The sequence below is a fragment of the Mustela erminea genome, chromosome 9 (genome assembly GCF_009829155.1).
Source record: "Mustela erminea isolate mMusErm1 chromosome 9, mMusErm1.Pri, whole genome shotgun sequence".
NCBI classification, from domain to species: Eukaryota; Metazoa; Chordata; class Mammalia; order Carnivora; family Mustelidae; genus Mustela; species Mustela erminea.
Genome location: NC_045622.1, coordinates 100,495,481 through 100,513,170, shown reverse-complemented (window position 1 = coordinate 100,513,170; position 17,690 = coordinate 100,495,481). Strand labels below are relative to the sequence as shown.

The 17,690-nt window shown below is 38.0% G+C and overlaps 1 protein-coding gene across 1 annotated transcript; it reads left to right on the top strand.

The window, feature by feature from the left end:
- The first annotated feature begins 8,997 nt into the window (after window positions 1-8,997).
- Window positions 8,998-9,933, top strand: LOC116599265 (olfactory receptor 1030-like). Its single transcript, XM_032359050.1, has one exon. The coding sequence runs from the start codon at window positions 8,998-9,000 to the stop codon at window positions 9,931-9,933; it is 936 nt and encodes a 311-aa protein (XP_032214941.1).
- The last annotated feature ends 7,757 nt before the right edge of the window (window positions 9,934-17,690 follow it).

Here is a 17,690-nt window from a genome sequence, read left to right as displayed (position 1 = left end):
TTGCATATTTAAATCTCTATTTTTGTTGATATCCTAAATGTTGCAAAATAATCTTTCATCCTGATTTTTAATGAAAGTAATACATTGTCTGTATCTTCAATACTGCATATGTTTCTCATTAAGGTTTTAGTGAAAATTCTCTCATGTATCAATTTTGGATTTGTATCAGTCCATTTCTCTATCGTGGGACCACGCTGTCAATTCCTTCATCAATGTTGACTATTTTTATAAAAATAATTTTACCACCCTTCTTCTCGATGTTTGAACATTGGAGAATTTTCCTGAAGGGTCTGTGACAGAAGATACGATTAAGATGCATCGAAATACTTTATTCCGCAGAGGTCATGTCTGTTATTTTCCCAGAAGGCAGGTGATACCCACTTCAATGAACCAATGGCAGTGGCTGTGAGAATGAGCAAGAGAAAAAGCTATTCATAGTGTAAGCTGAAGTCTATGCCCACCCTTTTGTTTGGGACTTGAGATTGTAAGTGTTCCTGACCTTGGTGTTAGAATATGTTGCAATTTGTCCTCAGTTCTGCGTGCTATGCTCAGCTTTTCTTTCTTCCCTCCTTCCTTTTTCTCCTTCCTTCTTTCTTTCCCCTTTCTCTCTTCCTCCTTCTTTTTTCCCTTCTCCTTCCTTTCCTTTTTGTTTCCTTCCTTTCCTTTTCCTTTGTGTTTCCTTCTTTTGTAAACTGGTTCAACTCCCAAACTTGTATCTGCCACATTTCACAGAGAAAACAACAACCAAAGTGGGGTATTGGTTTTTTTCCTCTTCAGGCATTACAGGTGGCCCATTCCTGATAGATAGTTGGCACACCTGTCCATGTCATGGTACCTACTTCTCATTTTTGGCTTCTTCTACTGAGAATACAAGTTCTGAAGTCAATAATGTTGAAAAAACCCTCTCAGAAGAGATTTGGTGAGCGGAGCACAGTTCTATGAAGTCCAGGTAAATCTAGCTAATTTTTTTTTTTTTTTTTTAGTATCTTCAGTAACCCTACAAATGTTTTATTGCTTCTTATATAAAAACTGAGAGAGATGCATATGAATTTATTTCTTTTTGTAATTTTTCTGCTTTATTATCTCATGTCCAGTAATGAACTAGTATTATTCCTTTTATCCTTTTGTATTTTCTATCCCATCTTGGATGATTAAAATTCGAAATGTTTTTACTGATAGTCATATGCCACCAGCAGTATTTTTCATTGTTTTTATTAGTTGATGCACATTATATATATTTGTACCTTTTTGCTGCAGGTTCTGAGTCCTTTAATTTCTGGGTTTCTTAGTTTACTGTGAATATATATACTTAGAAATATTTCCTAACAACTTGTTTTGTATTTCTAAAAAATTTTGTCTATCTTTTCCCCCATTCCCTAGCATGAATTAAATTATGTTTTCCAAACAACTTTGATTCATGATTTTATTATTCCCAGATTGTCAGCTCCAGAAAGCAAGGTGCATGTCTGTTTTTGTTCATCAGTTTATTTTTTATCATATTTTTTCAAGATTATTTTAGAGACAGAGTGTGTGTGTGTGTGAGCAGAGAAAGGGGAAGAGGGAGAAGGAAATAATCCTCAAGCAGATTCCCCACAAGGCATGGAGCCCTATGTGGGGCTCAATCCCAGGACCTTCAGATCATGACCTTAGCTGAAACCAAGAGTTGGACGCTTAACTGACTGAGCTATTATTGCTTATTATTTGAAACATATATATCCCCAAATATATATATCCCCAAATGTAGAATATAGGTGGTTCTCAATAAGTCTGTATTGACTAATAAACTGTTATTATGCCCTTTGCATTATAATTATTTGATGGAAAACTCTGCACTACTTTCCACCATGATCTTTATGAATTCTTACCAATTGAAAACCCTACTGCGAAACTTCACATATCCTTGCTTCATCCCTCCCACCATGAAGCAGAAACTGTTTAAGGACAAGTCATTTCACTTTCTTTTATACTCTCTATGTTGACAGTGCAGTGATAAATACAAGACTTTCCCTGAATGTTTTTAACCCTTTGGATGAATGAATGAATAAAAGAATGAATGTCAGTAAACCTGCAGAAGTTTAGCATGGTGTGAGCTTGTCACATTTCTTTGCTTAACTGTCAACAAGGTAGTATCAAGGACTATCCACTGGCCTGTTTGAATCCCAGGCTCACAATTTATAACTTGCCTCAACCAGGGAAAGTTACTTTATCTCTCTTAGCCTCAGTTTCCCATCTCTTAAGTGAAGATGAGAGTACCAGTGCCCCATGGAGTGGCGTGAGAAATTACTGAACTACTGCTTGCAAGGTGCTAAGCCTAATACTGGGCCCACACATGAGTGTCCAATGCCTGTCACCTATGATTAATCATCCCCATTCTGATGTGTTTCCTGTGGATTCTTAAACTAATTAGTCACTGATTCCATTTCATCTCCCTACAGATTTCATGTGTGAGGAAGAAAGAACCATGCTTCATAAGACACAAAGTTACTTGGGAGGGGGTTGGATAACCAAGATTTGTTGTGTGTTCACAGAATTAAGCAAACATTTCACACTCCTTATATTATCTAGCAAGTATCTGTTGATAAGCTACCATCGTGCAGGGACTGGACTAGATGCTGAGATCACAGTCCTGGCCTGTGAGGGTTTGCAGTGCCATGGCAGCAAGAGAGATACTGGCAGGTAATGAAACAGAGTGTGTTAGACAGGGATGGGGGCAGATCCCTTAAAGCACATGGCAAAGTGTTAAGTTCTTGGTTCTGTGAAGGCAGAGAAAGCATCTTTTGAGAGAGATCTATTTGAGCCTTTCCTATTTCTAGGAGCAGCTTGAATCTGATGGGAATGAGGAAGATGCTGAGTAGAGGGGAACCTCAGGGAATATTGAAAGCCAGAGATGCACAGGACAAAGTGTGACTGCAGGTTGAGGCACGGCAGCTGCCTACCATTGAAAAGAGAGTCCACTGGGCATGTGCAGAGGGGCGTCGACTTCTACCTTTCCACGTGATGGTTCTGTGGCACTGTGGGAGTTAGTCCCTCACTGCTGCTTTAGTGGAGACTCTGTCTCTTCAGCTGGACATTCAGGATGGAGTCCTTGCCTCTTAGGGTTTGAGGACATTCAATTACCTACATAAAAGTTGTCCACACATAGGAAGTACTCACCAACCCATTTGCCAATACCCTGTGTTATTCACAGTGTTACGTATGACTAACCGTCTCCAAGACTCTGATGGTTCTCTCGGCCACATTCTGAGAGCTCTGGAGTTTAGGGGAGAAAACAGTCTTAGTGTGAAAGAAAGAAATGGAAAACTCAGATGATCATCAGAATTTTGAGATGTGGAGCACTGGGTGTGGAGCATAAAGAATGAATCTTGGAACACTGAAAAAATAAAATCAAATAAAAAAAATTTTTGAGATGAACATTTTTGGTTTGCCTTCCCCAGAGATCTTAGGGCAAACAGGAAATTTGAAATGATGGGAAACAAGATCTAGACATTTGATTAGTTTTCTGATCCCAGAGTGTCCTAATGAATCTGCAGAGGCCTAATTCCCATGTAACACTCATTGATGTTATTCTCAAGATCTTCTGGGACACCTGGGTGGCTCAGTTAGCTAAGCGATTGCCTTTGGCTCGGGTCATGATCTTGGAGTCCCGGGATCGAGTCCCACGTTGGGCTCCCTGCTCAGTGGAGAATCTGCTTCTCCCTCTGACCCTCCCCCTTCTCGTGCTCTCTCTCTCATTCTATATCTCTCTCTCTCAAATAAATAAATAAAATCTTAAAAAAAAAAAAAAAAGATCTTCTGAGACTTGCTTGATGACCTGTCTGTACCTTCCACATCTTGGTATAAATGCAGCTACATTTCATAGCTTAGAAAGGACTCAGTGAATATCTTTAATCAGAGATGAGAAAATAAGCAGACTCTCTGCTGAAGTGATCTCATGAGCTCAAACCAAGAGTTGGACACTCAGCTGACTGAACCACCCAGGTGTGCCTTGGCTTAGTTAATCTTTAAAATAACTTCCATATGGAATATTTTGTGATTGGTGGGATATGGATTTTAGCACATAGAGTCTTTCATGTAGTATTCATTCAATATGTTCTATGAAATAAATGGATTTTTTAAATAGCAAAAATTAAAAGCAGAAATTTTTTTAAGTCATGAAAATGATATTAGGCTCTGGACAAGAGTGATTGCAGTTCAGGTTGTGATCTCAAGGTCCTGTAATGGAGCCCCACTTGGGCTCACTGCTGAGCGTGGAGCCTGTTTGAGATTCTCTCTCTTCCTCTCCTTCTGCCCGTCCCCCTACTCTCTCTGTCTCTGTCTCTCTGTCTTAAAAAAATAAAAAATAAGAAATAAAAAATAAAGATAAGGCACAAGGCTCAAAATTAGTAGATAACTAGCCCAAGTTCAACAGAAGTCAATTGATCTTCCAATGGCACGCGTGACAGACTGCAAAATTTTCTCTGTTTACCAGCCACCATTCTACCTTACATGTTGTAAACAGAAGAACCTATTATGCCCCCAGTGGAAAAATATTAAGATATTCAAGCACAATTTAAAATAAATGATGAATCCCAATCCTTCATGATTCCTGGGAGATTTGATTTCCTGTTGACATTGGGGAATGGGCCAAAATCATGTCCTCAATGAGCTTAGTTAGGATTTGCCAGAGGATAAGAGAGTGGCTATACGTAGTCTGAATGATTTGTTGCTAGAAATAATTAAACCTTAGGGATATGGTCCCTGTATGACATTTCTATTATAAACTTTTCAGCTTCTTCTATCCATTTTATCATTGGGAAATTGTGCTTCTTTCACAGGTAGGATTTGATATTGTGAAAATATATTTTGAAATGTAGAAATAAATACTTTAGTGAATAAAAATAAAATTATGGACTGAAGAATTAGCAAATATCTTGATTTAAATTCTAATGATCTTCTAAAAATGGAAGTATTTAAAAATGTTCAATAGAGCAAAAGTTCAAATGGAAACAGAACTAGACTAGAAAGAACACTCATTCCACATATAATGACTGATTGTCTCCATTTGGGAAAGCATTGTTCTAGGTGCCACTGCGGCTGTAACTAATGATGAGATAAACTCTGGTCCTTGAGACTCACACGTAGTTGTTGAGTGTCATTTTATTTTATTTTATTTTTATTATTATTATTATTTTAAAGATTTTGTTTATTTATTTGAGAAAGAACAAGCAGGAGCAGTGAGGTAGTGGGACAGAGGGAGAAGGAGAAGCAGATTCCCCACTGAGCAGGAATCCCGAATTGGGCCTCGATCCCAGAATCCTGAGATCATGACCTGAGCCAAATGTAGACACTTAAACGGTTAAGACACCCAGGCACACTGATGTTGAGTGTTGTTTTAGAATAGACCGGGATTTTCCACCCAATTTAATAATGGCTATGACTTATTAAGTGCTTTCTCTATGTCAGGCACATTTTAAAGTTTTTACCTGAATTAAATCCTTTATATGAGGGAGTTGGTATGAGAACCAAATTTTATGCATGAGGAAAATTAGACACAGAGAGATAAAGAAACATGGTCAAGCCCCATAGCTAGGAATTGGAGGATGTGGGCTTTCTGGCCAGAAGGTCTCTCTGCAGACTCCCAGTACTTTTTCACAGGTGCCCCTCACATTGATGATTCTTAAGACCTAACCATGTATACTGTCTCTTACTTCATGAAGAAAATTAGTGAGTGATGTTGAATATCGTTCTGGCTCCTTCCAAGTTAACAATGCTACTCTTCATAATTATGAGCTTCCTATTGTATAATGCCCTATGTCCCTTCATAGAGAATCAGCCACTCTTAGGTTTATGATCTACATTAGTTATTTAATGTTAATTAAAAATGCATTTCATGCAGATGCCTTCACTAAACCTTTTTCTACTTCAAACTGAATGATAACCACCTATCAGGAGACATCAGCCTTCTTAAAATAAAGACCAATCTTCTAGATTCTTTGGGTGTTTGCATAGGGCCAGCAAGCATCTACTTGAGAAAATCTCAGAGTTAGGGAGAAGATCAAGAGTGCAGAGCCTCAGTTGTCCCAAGAGTCTCTTCTGTCTTCCTACAAATGCCTCTTTTTGAGTTTTCTTTGTTCAAATTACATAGGATGTTGTGTTTTGTTTCTTAAAGGGAAGGTATTGTCATAAAGTACTCAGTTAAATTATCTGAAATGTTCAAGCTTGTGTTGCATCATTAACCCACAGTAACAAATAGAGACATTAATTATCTTGACACATGATTTATGTGTCAATCAGTAGATATTTATTAAAAATACTACCCCAGATAAAGCCTCTGCCTCCAGCTCAGGTCATGATCCCAGGGTCCTGGGATCGAGCCCCACACTGGGCTCTCTGCTCCGCAGGAAGCCTACTTCCTCCTCTCTCTCTTCCTGCCTCTCTGCCTAGTTGTGATTTCTCTCTGTCATATACATAAAACATTAAAAAAAAATACTACCCCAGAACCAAATAGTATTTGAAATATACTAAATAAGTATGATTATATTGATTTAGGTGATTAGTCTTGCATTTTATTATCCTGGTCAGTAAGTCCAAAATGCACAAGTGTACAGTAATGCACATGGGACAATGCATGGACAACACAATGGACAAGAATGTTGGAGACATTTATGAAGTGCCTTACAAAATGATCCTTGTCTCCTTGGCCTGACAGCCATCAGTAGGAGGCAGTGTGTGTTATTGAAGGAAGGTGTAGGTTTCCCTTGATGGTCTTTATGTTACATTTATCCTGCAGAAATGTGGGGAGATGCATTTGAGGGTATTTTATGTCTTAACTCAGTGGTATGATCAATGATTATTATTTCAGTTAGATCATTTACATCTATTGAAAAACTTAAATTAACTTTATGTTATATAATTTTTCTTAATTTTTAGAAGAGGGAAAAGGAGGCAGAGTTACAATAAAATTATTATAAAGTATGGATATGTTTGTCAATCTTTTTTTTTATTTTTATTTTTTTAAAGATTTATTTATTTATTTATTTATTTATTTGACAGACAGAGATCGCAAGTAGGCAGAGCAGCAGGCAGAGAGAGAGGGGGAAGCAGGCTGCCTGCCAAGCAGAGAGCCCGATGTGGGGCTCTATCCCAGGACCCTGGGATCATGACCTGAGTCGAAGGCAGAGGCTTTAACCCAGTGAGCCACCCAGGTGCCCCCAATCTTTTCTTTATTATTGTCTCCTCATCATCATTAGGGAGACTTTTAATACATTGTTTTCCCTTATCTCTCTTTTAATGAATACTTGATATCCCAGATATATATGTATGTGAATATTTTACACATATGTATGTATAAATTCTCTGTGTGTGTGTGTGTATATATATATATATATATATATATATATATATATATATAGTATGCACTCTACATGTATCTTTTTTATACCAAGAATATGATTGAGTTTTGTGTCTCATGAACCAATTTTTGGCCTTGATATTTGGCATTAATACACAAAGCAAAGGAGATCCTAGGCTAAGCCTTAAAAGTTAAGTAGGTTATATTCAGGATCTATAATGAACTCCTCAAACTCAACACACACGAAACAGGCAAACATCAAAAAATGGGCAGAAGATATGAACAGACACTTCTCCATTCAAGACATACAAATGGCTATCAGACACATGAAAAAATGTTCATCATCATTAGCCCTCAGGGAGATTCAAATTAAAACCACTTTGAGATATCACCTTACACCAGTTAGAATGGCCAAAATTAACAAAACAGGAAACAACATGTGTTAGAGAGGATGTGGAGAAAGGGGAACCCTCTTACACTGTTGGTGGGAATGCAAGTTGGTGCAACCTCTTTGGAGAACAGTGTGGAGATTCCTCAAGAAATTAAAAATAGAGCTTCCCTATGACCCTGCCATTGCACTCCTGGGTATTTACCCCAAAGATACAGATGTCGTGAAAAGAATGGCCATCTGTACCCCAATGTTTATAGCAGCAATGGCCACAGTCGCCAAACTATGGAAAGAACCAAGATGCCCTTCAACGGACGAATGGATAAGGAAGATGTGGTCCATATACACTATGGAGTATGCCTCCATCAGAAAGGATGAATACCCAACTTTTGTAGCAACATGGACAGGACTGGAAGAGATTATGCTGAGTGAAATAAGTCAAGCAGGGAGAGTCAATTATCATATGGTTTCACTTATTTGTGGAGCATAACAAATAGCATGGAGGACAAGGGGCGATGGAGAGGAGAAGGGAGCTGAGGGAAATTGGAAGGGGAGGTGAACCATGAGAGACTATGGACTCTGAAAAAAAATCTGAGGGGTTTGAAGTTGCGGGGGTTGGGAGGTTGGGGTACCAGGTGGTGGGTATTATAGAGGGCACGGATTGCATGGAGCACTGGGTGTGGTGAAAAAATAATGAATACTGTTTTTCTGAAAATAAATAAATAGAAAAAAAAAGTTAAGTAGGATTTGGTGATATGAGGGCCTTCTGAGTAGAGGAGTCACAAAGAGAAAGGACATGTGCTGCAGAGTTAGGGAAAAAATGGCTTGACTTGGTCTTGAGTTCAGAGGGGCAGGAGGACAAGTTCTGCAGGAATGTGTGTCGTTCCATTCAGTTGTGCAAAATAGATGAGGATTTATATACAACGTCAAAAATATATCGAGAAACAAAGGACTGCAATGTTCGAAACACAATAGCATTTAAGGAAATTGTAAGTAAACTAATGTAATAAATCTTGTGGAGAATATAAAGTCTTTTCAACATGAAAAGACTTGCAGAAAAACATTTAAAATATGACTGCCCCCCTAAAAGGAGCGCTATACTATTTTAGAGGCTGAAAATATCAATTGCTTTCTCAACTATTTCTTTGTGTCACAAGTGTTCTTACAAGTTTTAGAGAAGACTGATCAGATGATATGATGGGGGTAAGGGACACGTGACAAAAGACATACGTTTTTTATTTCCTTTCTTTTAGCCCTCATTTGAAGCCAAAGACACACAATGCTAAAGAAAAACAACACAGTGGTGACTGAGTTTATTCTCCTGGGACTGACAGATCGAGCCGAGTTGCAGCCTGTCCTTTTTGTAGTCTTCCTAGTCATCTACCTTATCACGGTAATCGGCAACGTGAGCATGATTTTGCTGATCAGAAGTGACTCAAAACTTCACACTCCAATGTATTTCTTCCTCAGTCACCTCTCCTTTGTGGATCTCTGTTATACCACCAACGTCAGTCCGCAGATGCTGGTTCATTTCTTATCCAAGAGAAAATCCATTTCCTTTCTGGGTTGCCTTACACAATTCCACTTTTTCATTGCCCTGGTGATCACTGATTATTATATGCTCACAGTGATGGCCTATGACCGCTATATGGCCATCTGCAAACCCTTGTTGTATAGCAGCAAGATGTCCCGATGTGTCTGCTTCTCTCTCGTGGCTACCCCTTATGTTTATGGCTTTGCAAATGGTCTGGCACAGACCATTCTGATGCTTCGCCTCTCCTTCTGTGGACCCAATGAAATCAACCACTTTTACTGTGCAGACCCACCTCTCTTAGTCCTTGCATGCTCAGATACTTATGTCAAAGAAACTGCCATGTTCGTGGTGGCCGGCTCTAACCTTACTTGTTCACTCATCATCATTCTCATCTCCTATATTTTCATTTTCTCAGCCATTCTGCGTATCCGCTCTGCTGAGGGGAGGCGGAAAGCCTTCTCCACCTGCGGGTCCCATTTGACGGCTGTCACCATCTTTTATGGGACACTGTTCTGCATGTACCTGAGACCCCCTTCTGAGACATCTGTAGAACAGGGGAAAATTGTCGCAGTGTTTTATATCTTTGTGAGTCCTATGTTAAACCCTTTGATCTATAGCCTGCGGAACAAAGATGTTAAAAGTGCAATCAGGAAAGTTTTCCAAAAGAAGTTGTTATATTAAGTAGACACTTAGTATATCTTATTAACTGACCAACTAATGTGCATTTAAAGTTAGCAAGTCACTTTCTGTCATTATTTTTTTTTGTCTTTCATAATTTGCCTATGAGACTTTGAAGAAGTTAGCAAAATATTTGCTGACATTTAAAGTGCCACCTCAGTGAATAATAATAATTATAATAAGCATTACATAGAAATTGAAAGGCAAGACTGAGGTTTTTGCTATTGCTCTATATATCAACAAACTACAAAAGAGTCTGTCAATATACTTGTATTGGTACAAAGTTATAAAAGACAGAATTTCCAAATGAATTCTATGTCAACGATCAACTGTTCGATTTTCATAGTGATTAGTAATTTGAAACTAATATACGGAAACCTTTTTATTTTTATTTATTTATTTATTTATTTATTTTTTAATATACGGAAACTTCTAAACTGTAAGCATTTTTTCTTGTTTCTTTTTGTCTTTATAGAGATCATATAGTGATGCAGATCTGTGGGTTTCACTTTGTACAGATCATATAGTGATGCAGATCCGTGGGTACCGTAAGAAATATCTTTACAGTGATAATCCTGGCTTGATGGAATCCTCATTCATAAAGGTTTTGATGGAACAACACAGTTTACATAGAAGTTTTTTTAAAGAATCAAAAGTCAGCCTCATGATAAAAGTGGCTTTGTGGTTTCACTTGTTAATTTTTTATTATGGACCATTTCCAACTCATATACAAAAATAGAAGATAGTGTAAAGGCCACCCGTACAAGCGTGAATGATCATCATTAAGTCTTCATCTTTGCCACTTTGCTTCAGACGTTTCACATACTCAGATCTTCTCAAAGTGAGCCCTCCCTGCCTGATTCTGTTCCTCTCTCCATTGCCTGCATTCAACTGTCATTGAATGTAATGTTTTTATCCCCAAGGAGAGTTCTAACAGTTGCTGGTGTTTATGTATTCACAGAATTAAATAATGTTATTTAGCAAGATTTAAAATTTGGTAATAACGAATTATGCTCTCCTTCTGCAAATTATTCTATTTTCAGTAAATATGGTTAGATTCTTCCCTGCTGGCTCATGTAGCATCAGTTTTCACTGAGATAGTCTACGTGAGTATATACACATACCACACACTATCCATTCTATTATTATTTTTAAAATTTGATTTATTTATTCGACAGAAGGAGATCACAAGTAAGCAGAGAAGCAGGCAGAGAGAGAGGAGGAAGCAGGGTCCTCACTGAGCTGAGAGCCCATGCGGGGCTCGATCCCAGGACCCTGAGACCATGACCTGAGCTGAAGGCAGAGGTTTTAACCCGCTGAGCCACCCAGGTGCCCCTCTATCCATTCCATTATTGATAAATGAATCTATTTTCCTGTTCCGGATAATATGAAAATCTAGCAATGCTTTTTCCTCTGGAGTTCTGAGTGTGTACCAGTTCAAGAGATCGTCTCAGGTACAATCCCTGGAGGGTAATTTCTGTGTTAAATTCAGAGAAAAGGGCCAAATTACTCGATCCATCTGCTCTCCTGCAAACAGTGTGCAAGATTGGTCTTTACTCCATCTTCTTATCAATACTATATATTATCAGACTTCCAAAATACTTTCAGGTTTGATGGGATTAGGGAGTCTCCTTTCTTGTTTAAGCTTTTGCATTGTCATTTTAAGTGGAAAGAAGTGTTTTTAAGTGGTTTGATGCTACCTGCAGAGTTTTCTTTTCTTTGGTTGTATGTCTGTATTCTTTGTTCGTTGTTCAGCTGGGTTATTTTATCTTTATTTTGTACATTTGTAGTAGTTCTTTATAAATTCTATACTAGGTACTAGCCTTTTAATGATTTCTGCAATGTCTATATTTCAACCTGATTTTAGCTAGTACTTCGCTTTTGTGCCTGATAGACTTGGTGGGATGGAAATTTCTCATTCTAACATAGTTCAAATTTTAATCTTCTCTTTGTGCTTGTGCTTTGTATGTCTTGTCTAAATTCTTTCTTAATATAAAGATATTTTCTTTCAATGGCTTTACAGTTTTGCATATTTAAATCTCTATTTTTGTTGATATCCTAAATGTTGCAAAATAATCTTTCATCCTGATTTTTAATGAAAGTAATACATTGTCTGTATCTTCAATACTGCATATGTTTCTCATTAAGGTTTTAGTGAAAATTCTGTCATGAATCAAGTTTTGGATTTGTATCAGTCTGGTTCTTTATCATGGGACCAATCTGTCAATTAATAGTTAATTAATAGTCATCAATGCTGACTATTTTTATAAAAATAATTTTACCACCCTTCTTCTCGATGTTTGAACATTGGAGAATTTTCCTGAAGGGTCTGTGACAGAAGATACGATTAAGATGCATCGAAATACTTTATTCCGCAGAGGTCACGTCTGTTATTTTCCCAGAAGGCAGGTGATACCCACTTCAATGAACCAATGGCAGTGGCTGTGAGAATGAGCAAGAGAAAAAGCTATTTATAGTGGAAGCTGAGGTCTGTGCCCGCCCTTTTGTCTGGGACTTGGGATTACAAGTGTTCCTGACCTTGATGTTAGCATATGTTGCAATCTGTCATCAGTTCTGCGTGCCATGCTCAGTTTTTCTCTCTTTTGTAAACCAGGTTTTCCCAAACCTCACTCTGCCACATCTAGGTGTAACTGTTCAGAAAGAACATGGCAAGAAAAGTGGGGCATTATTGTTTTTATATCCTCAGGTATTATAGGTGGTTCATTTCTTGCTAGACAATTTGCACACTCCTCCGTATCATGATACCCTGCTACTCACCTTTGGTGTTTTATTTTTTATTTATTTATTTTTTTAAGATTTTATTTATTTATTTTATGGAGAGAGAGATCACAAGTAGGCAGAGAGGCAGGCGGCGGGGTGGGGGGGAAGCAGCCTCCCTGTTGAGCAGAGAGCCTGATGTGGGGCTTGATTCCAGGACCCTGGGATCATGACCTGAGACAAAAGCAGAGACGTAACCTACTGAGCCACCCAGGTGCCCCTTAACTAAGTCTTCATTAGTCATATTTGCTTGGAATAATAAAATGGTTATGGAATATTTTATTTTATTGTATTTTTTAAAGGGTTATGGAATATTTTAATTCTGAGTACTCCTGCTTCTATATCATATAGTATCATAAAGAAATATATAATATATGGTTGGTAATAAATTATCACTTAATAATAAACTGTTTAAATATTGTTATACATGACTGCAATTATAACTTTAGTGACTATTTATTTGTTATTAATAATCCTTTAATATTAGCCATTTTTGTCAATGACTCTCTCACTATTCCTTTTGAAACCACTTTTCATACTGGGTCTAGTTTTCTTGTACATGACTTATACCCCTAATTATAAGTTCTCAATGATAGTTTCTGTGAGAGAAAGTTTTTTTTTAATTTGTCTGAAACTGTCTCATTTTATTTTATTTTATTTTATTTAAAGATGCCAACTGTTTTTTATTTATTTTTTAATTAATTTATTTATTTTCAGCATAACAGTATTCATTAGTTTTTCACCACACCCAGTGCTCCATGCAATACGTGCCCTCTATAATACCCACCACCTGGTACCCCAACCTCCCACCCCCCTGCCACTTCAAACCCCTCAGATTGTTTTTCAGAGTCCATAATATCTCATGGTTCACCTCCCCTTCCAATTTACCCCAACTCCCTTCTCCTCTCTAACAACCCTTGTCCTCCATGATATTTGTTATGCTCCACAAATAAGGGAAACCGTATGATATTTGAAACTGTCTCATTTTAACTTTAACTCTCCAAGAGGAATTCATTCAGATATGGATCTAGGTAGAATGGTATTTCCTTTCAATACACATAAAATATTTCATTTACTGGCCTGTATTAATTTGTTTTAGAGAGGAACATATTACTAGATTATCTGTTATTTTTCCATAGGTAAATTTTCTTCTCATTTTAAATTTAGCGTATTTTTAGTTTCAGTTTTTGTCTTTGTTGGTATTAGCTATATTTATCCTGTTCTATCTTTGGTGGCTCCTTGGCTGATTTCTCCAAGTTAGCTCTCTCCTCTGAGTTTATGTTTTCATGGTATAATGGAACTTTAATGTACAGGACTTTTGACAACTGTAAGTTTACATTTGTATGATATTTGTATGATTTATTCATGATTGTGTCATCACCAGATTGCCAGCTCCAGAGGGCAAGGTCCATATCTGGTTTTGCTTGCTATTTTAAAGCCAGTATTTTCCCCAAACCTAGAATGTAGGGGATTCTCAATAGATAGATATTGAGTTAATAAACTATCATTATGCCCTTGGCATTATAATTATTTGATGGAAAACACTACTTACTACTTTCCACCATGGTCTTTATGAATCTAATGAATTGAAACCCTACTGTGAAACTAAACTTTACATATCCTTGCTTCAGAACAGAAACTGTTGAAGGACACAAAGCTTTTCACTTTCTTTTATGCTCTCTATGTTGACAGTACAGTGGTAAATACCAGGCTTTCCCTGAATGTTTTTAACCTTGTGGATGAATGAATGAATGTCAGTAAACCCACAGAATGTTTATCATGGTGAGAGCTTGTCACATTTCTTTGCTTAATGGTCAACAATGTGGTATCAAGGACTATCCATGGGCCTGTTTGAATCCCAGGCTCACAATTTATAATTTGCTTCAACAAGGGAAAGTTTCTTAATCTCTCTTAGCCTCAGTTTCCCATCTCTTAAGTGAAGATGAGAGTACCAGTGCCCCATGGAGTGGTGTGAGGAATTATTGAACTACTGCTTGCAAGGTGCTAAGCCTAATACTGGGCCCACACATGAGTGTCCAATGCCTGTCACCTATGATTAATCACCCACATTCTGATTTCTTTCCTGTGGATTCTTAAACTAATTAGTCACTGATTCCATTTCATCTCCCTACAGATTTCATGTGTGAGGAAGAAAGAACCATGCTTCATAAGACACAAAGTTACTTGGGAGGGGGTTGGATAACCAAGATTTGTTGTGTGTTCACAGAATTAAGCAAACATTTCACACTCCTTATATTATCCAGCAAGTATCTGTTGATAAGCTACCATCGTGCAGGGAGTGGACTAGATGCTGAGATCACAGTCCTTGCTTGTAAGGGTTTTCAGTGTCATGGCAGCAAGAGAGATATTGGCAGGTAATGAAACAGAGTGTGTTAAACAGGGATGGGGGCAGAACCCTTAAAGCACATGGCAAAGCGCTAAGTTCTTGGTTCTGTGAAGGCAGAGAAAGCATTTTCTGAGAGACATCTATTTGAGCCTTTCCTATTTCTAGGAGCAGCTTGAATCTGATGGGAATGAGGAAGGTGCTGAGTAGAGGGGAACCTCAGGGAATATTGAAAGCCAGATTTGAACAGGACAAAGTGTGACTGGAGGTTGAGGCACAGCAGCTACCTACCGTTGAAAGAGAGTCCACTGGGCATGTGCAGAGGGGGGTCAAGTTCTACCCTTCCATGTGATGGTTCTGTAGCACTGGGGGAGGTAGTCCCTCTCTGCTGCTTTAGTGGAGACTCTGTCTCTTTAGCTGGACATTCAGGATGGAGTCCTTGCCTCTTAGGGTTATTTTGAGGACATTCAATTACCTACATGAAAGTTGTTCACACATAAGAAGTGCTCACCAAGCCATTTTCCAATACCCTGTGTTTTTCACAGTGTTACCTATGACTAAGCATCTCCAAGACTTTGATGTTCCTCTCAGGGCCATTCTGAGAGCTCTGGAGTTTAGGGGAGAAAACAGTCTTAGTGTGAAAGAAAGAAATGGAAAACTCAGATGATCATCAAAATTTTGAGATGGAGATTTTCTGGTGTGCCTTCCCCGGAGATCTTAGGGCAAATAGGAAATTTAAAATGATGTAAAACAAGATCAAGGCATTTGATTAGCTTTCTGATCCCAGAGTGTCCTAGTTATTCCACAGAGGCCTGATTCCCCATGTAACACTCATTGATGATATTCTGAAGATCTTATGAGACTTGCTTGATGACCTGCCTCTGCCTCCCACATCCTAGTATAAAGGTGGCTACATTTCATAGCCTAGAAAGGCTCCAGTGAAGTTCCTTAATGAGAAGTGAGAAAATAGGTGCATTTCAGAACCAGAAGTAAGTGTTTGTGTTTTCATGTTCTTTATTTTTAGGCAAGAGGAGATTGCAAAATGTCTCAAATTGAGGCACGGTAATTTGCACCTTGTTTGCGTGAAATATGCCCAAGCAAAGCCTTCTGTTCTCAGTTCCTGAGTTTGAACCTCAACTAATTTCCTTAAAAAACAGGCTTTTGAAATTTCTATTGATCTCCCTTGATAATATTTTACAGATCTGTCACAGGTACAAAAGAATCAAAAAAAGGCAGAAGTTCTACTTGCTGTAGAAAAACACGAGGACATTTTCAGGCATGTGTGAGCGTTTACCTTATCATAAAGTTCTTAGACCTGGAGCCAGGGGATCTAAAAGCCCTTTACTCTTATCTTTCACCTATCATCCATCCATCTATCTATCTATCTATCTATCTATCTATCTATCATCATCTATCCTCTATCTATCTATCAACTCTCATCTACCTATCTTCCATTTATTTATCATCATCATCTATTATCTATTTATCTATGTATCTATTTATCCAGAATCACCTATCTATCTATCATCTATCTATCTAATCATCTATCACCTATCTATTTCTTTACTTTTTCACCGGGGTGCTACCCTCCTTCTATATCCCCATTATCAGCTCTGTTAGTCTCTGTGTTCCAGAAACACCTGGCTTCATGGGCAAGCATCTTGTGCAGTTGAACTCACCTGATTTCAGAAGCATGTTAAGCTAGGTTTCATGCCCAGCTGTCGCCATCCTGAAATGCTTGATAATTTTTGAACATAGATAACAAACATTCTTATTTTGTACTGGACCCTGTTTATTAGCTAATCCTAGTTCCAGGTTTTACCACTTGCAGCTTTGTACTGTCCTTTTGCAACTCCTTTGTTGGTTCTTTCTTCATTAGTTAGGGACTTTGCTTGGTTGTAAACTACTAAAGCCACAACTTGTTCAGAAGATACTCACCTTTCACTCTAGCTTGACACAGGCTGCTGGGTCGTCTGTGATCTTCTTTCTCTGCAAACACATATTATTCATTGTCTTTTTTGTGCCTGTCTAATAAGGACTTCTGTGCTACTTTTGAGTGGATATTTCTGGATCCCAACAAGTCACTGAGTTCATGGGTCCAGACTATTTCATATCCCACAGGCAGTCATTAAGTGATATGCAATAAATGAGTTTTTCTGCAACTGAGACTTTTTTTTTTAATTTTTAATTTTTTATAAACATATATTTTTATCCCCCTGGAAAACAGCATGGAGGTTCCTCAAAATGTTGAAAATAGAACTGCCCTATGACCCAGCAATTGCACTATTGGGTATTTACCCTAAAGATACAAACATAGTGATCCAAAGGGGCACGTGCACCCGAATGTTTATAGCAGCAATGTCCACAATAGCCAAACTATGGAAAGAACCTAGATGTCCATCAACCGATGAATGGAGCAACTGAGACTTTTAAGTCCAATTTCCTGCCATGCATTTTATAAATCCAAAATTTTGTATGAAATCCTGATCTTTTTCTTTCCTTTTTTCTCTGTCCTGGGAACACTCTCTACACTCTTTCTAGGGTTTCCTGGGTGCAAATGAATATGAAATTATCTCCTTTGCCACCCTTTTAATGTCATTTAAAGAAATATGCTGTTTAATGGGTAATTTCCTGCTAG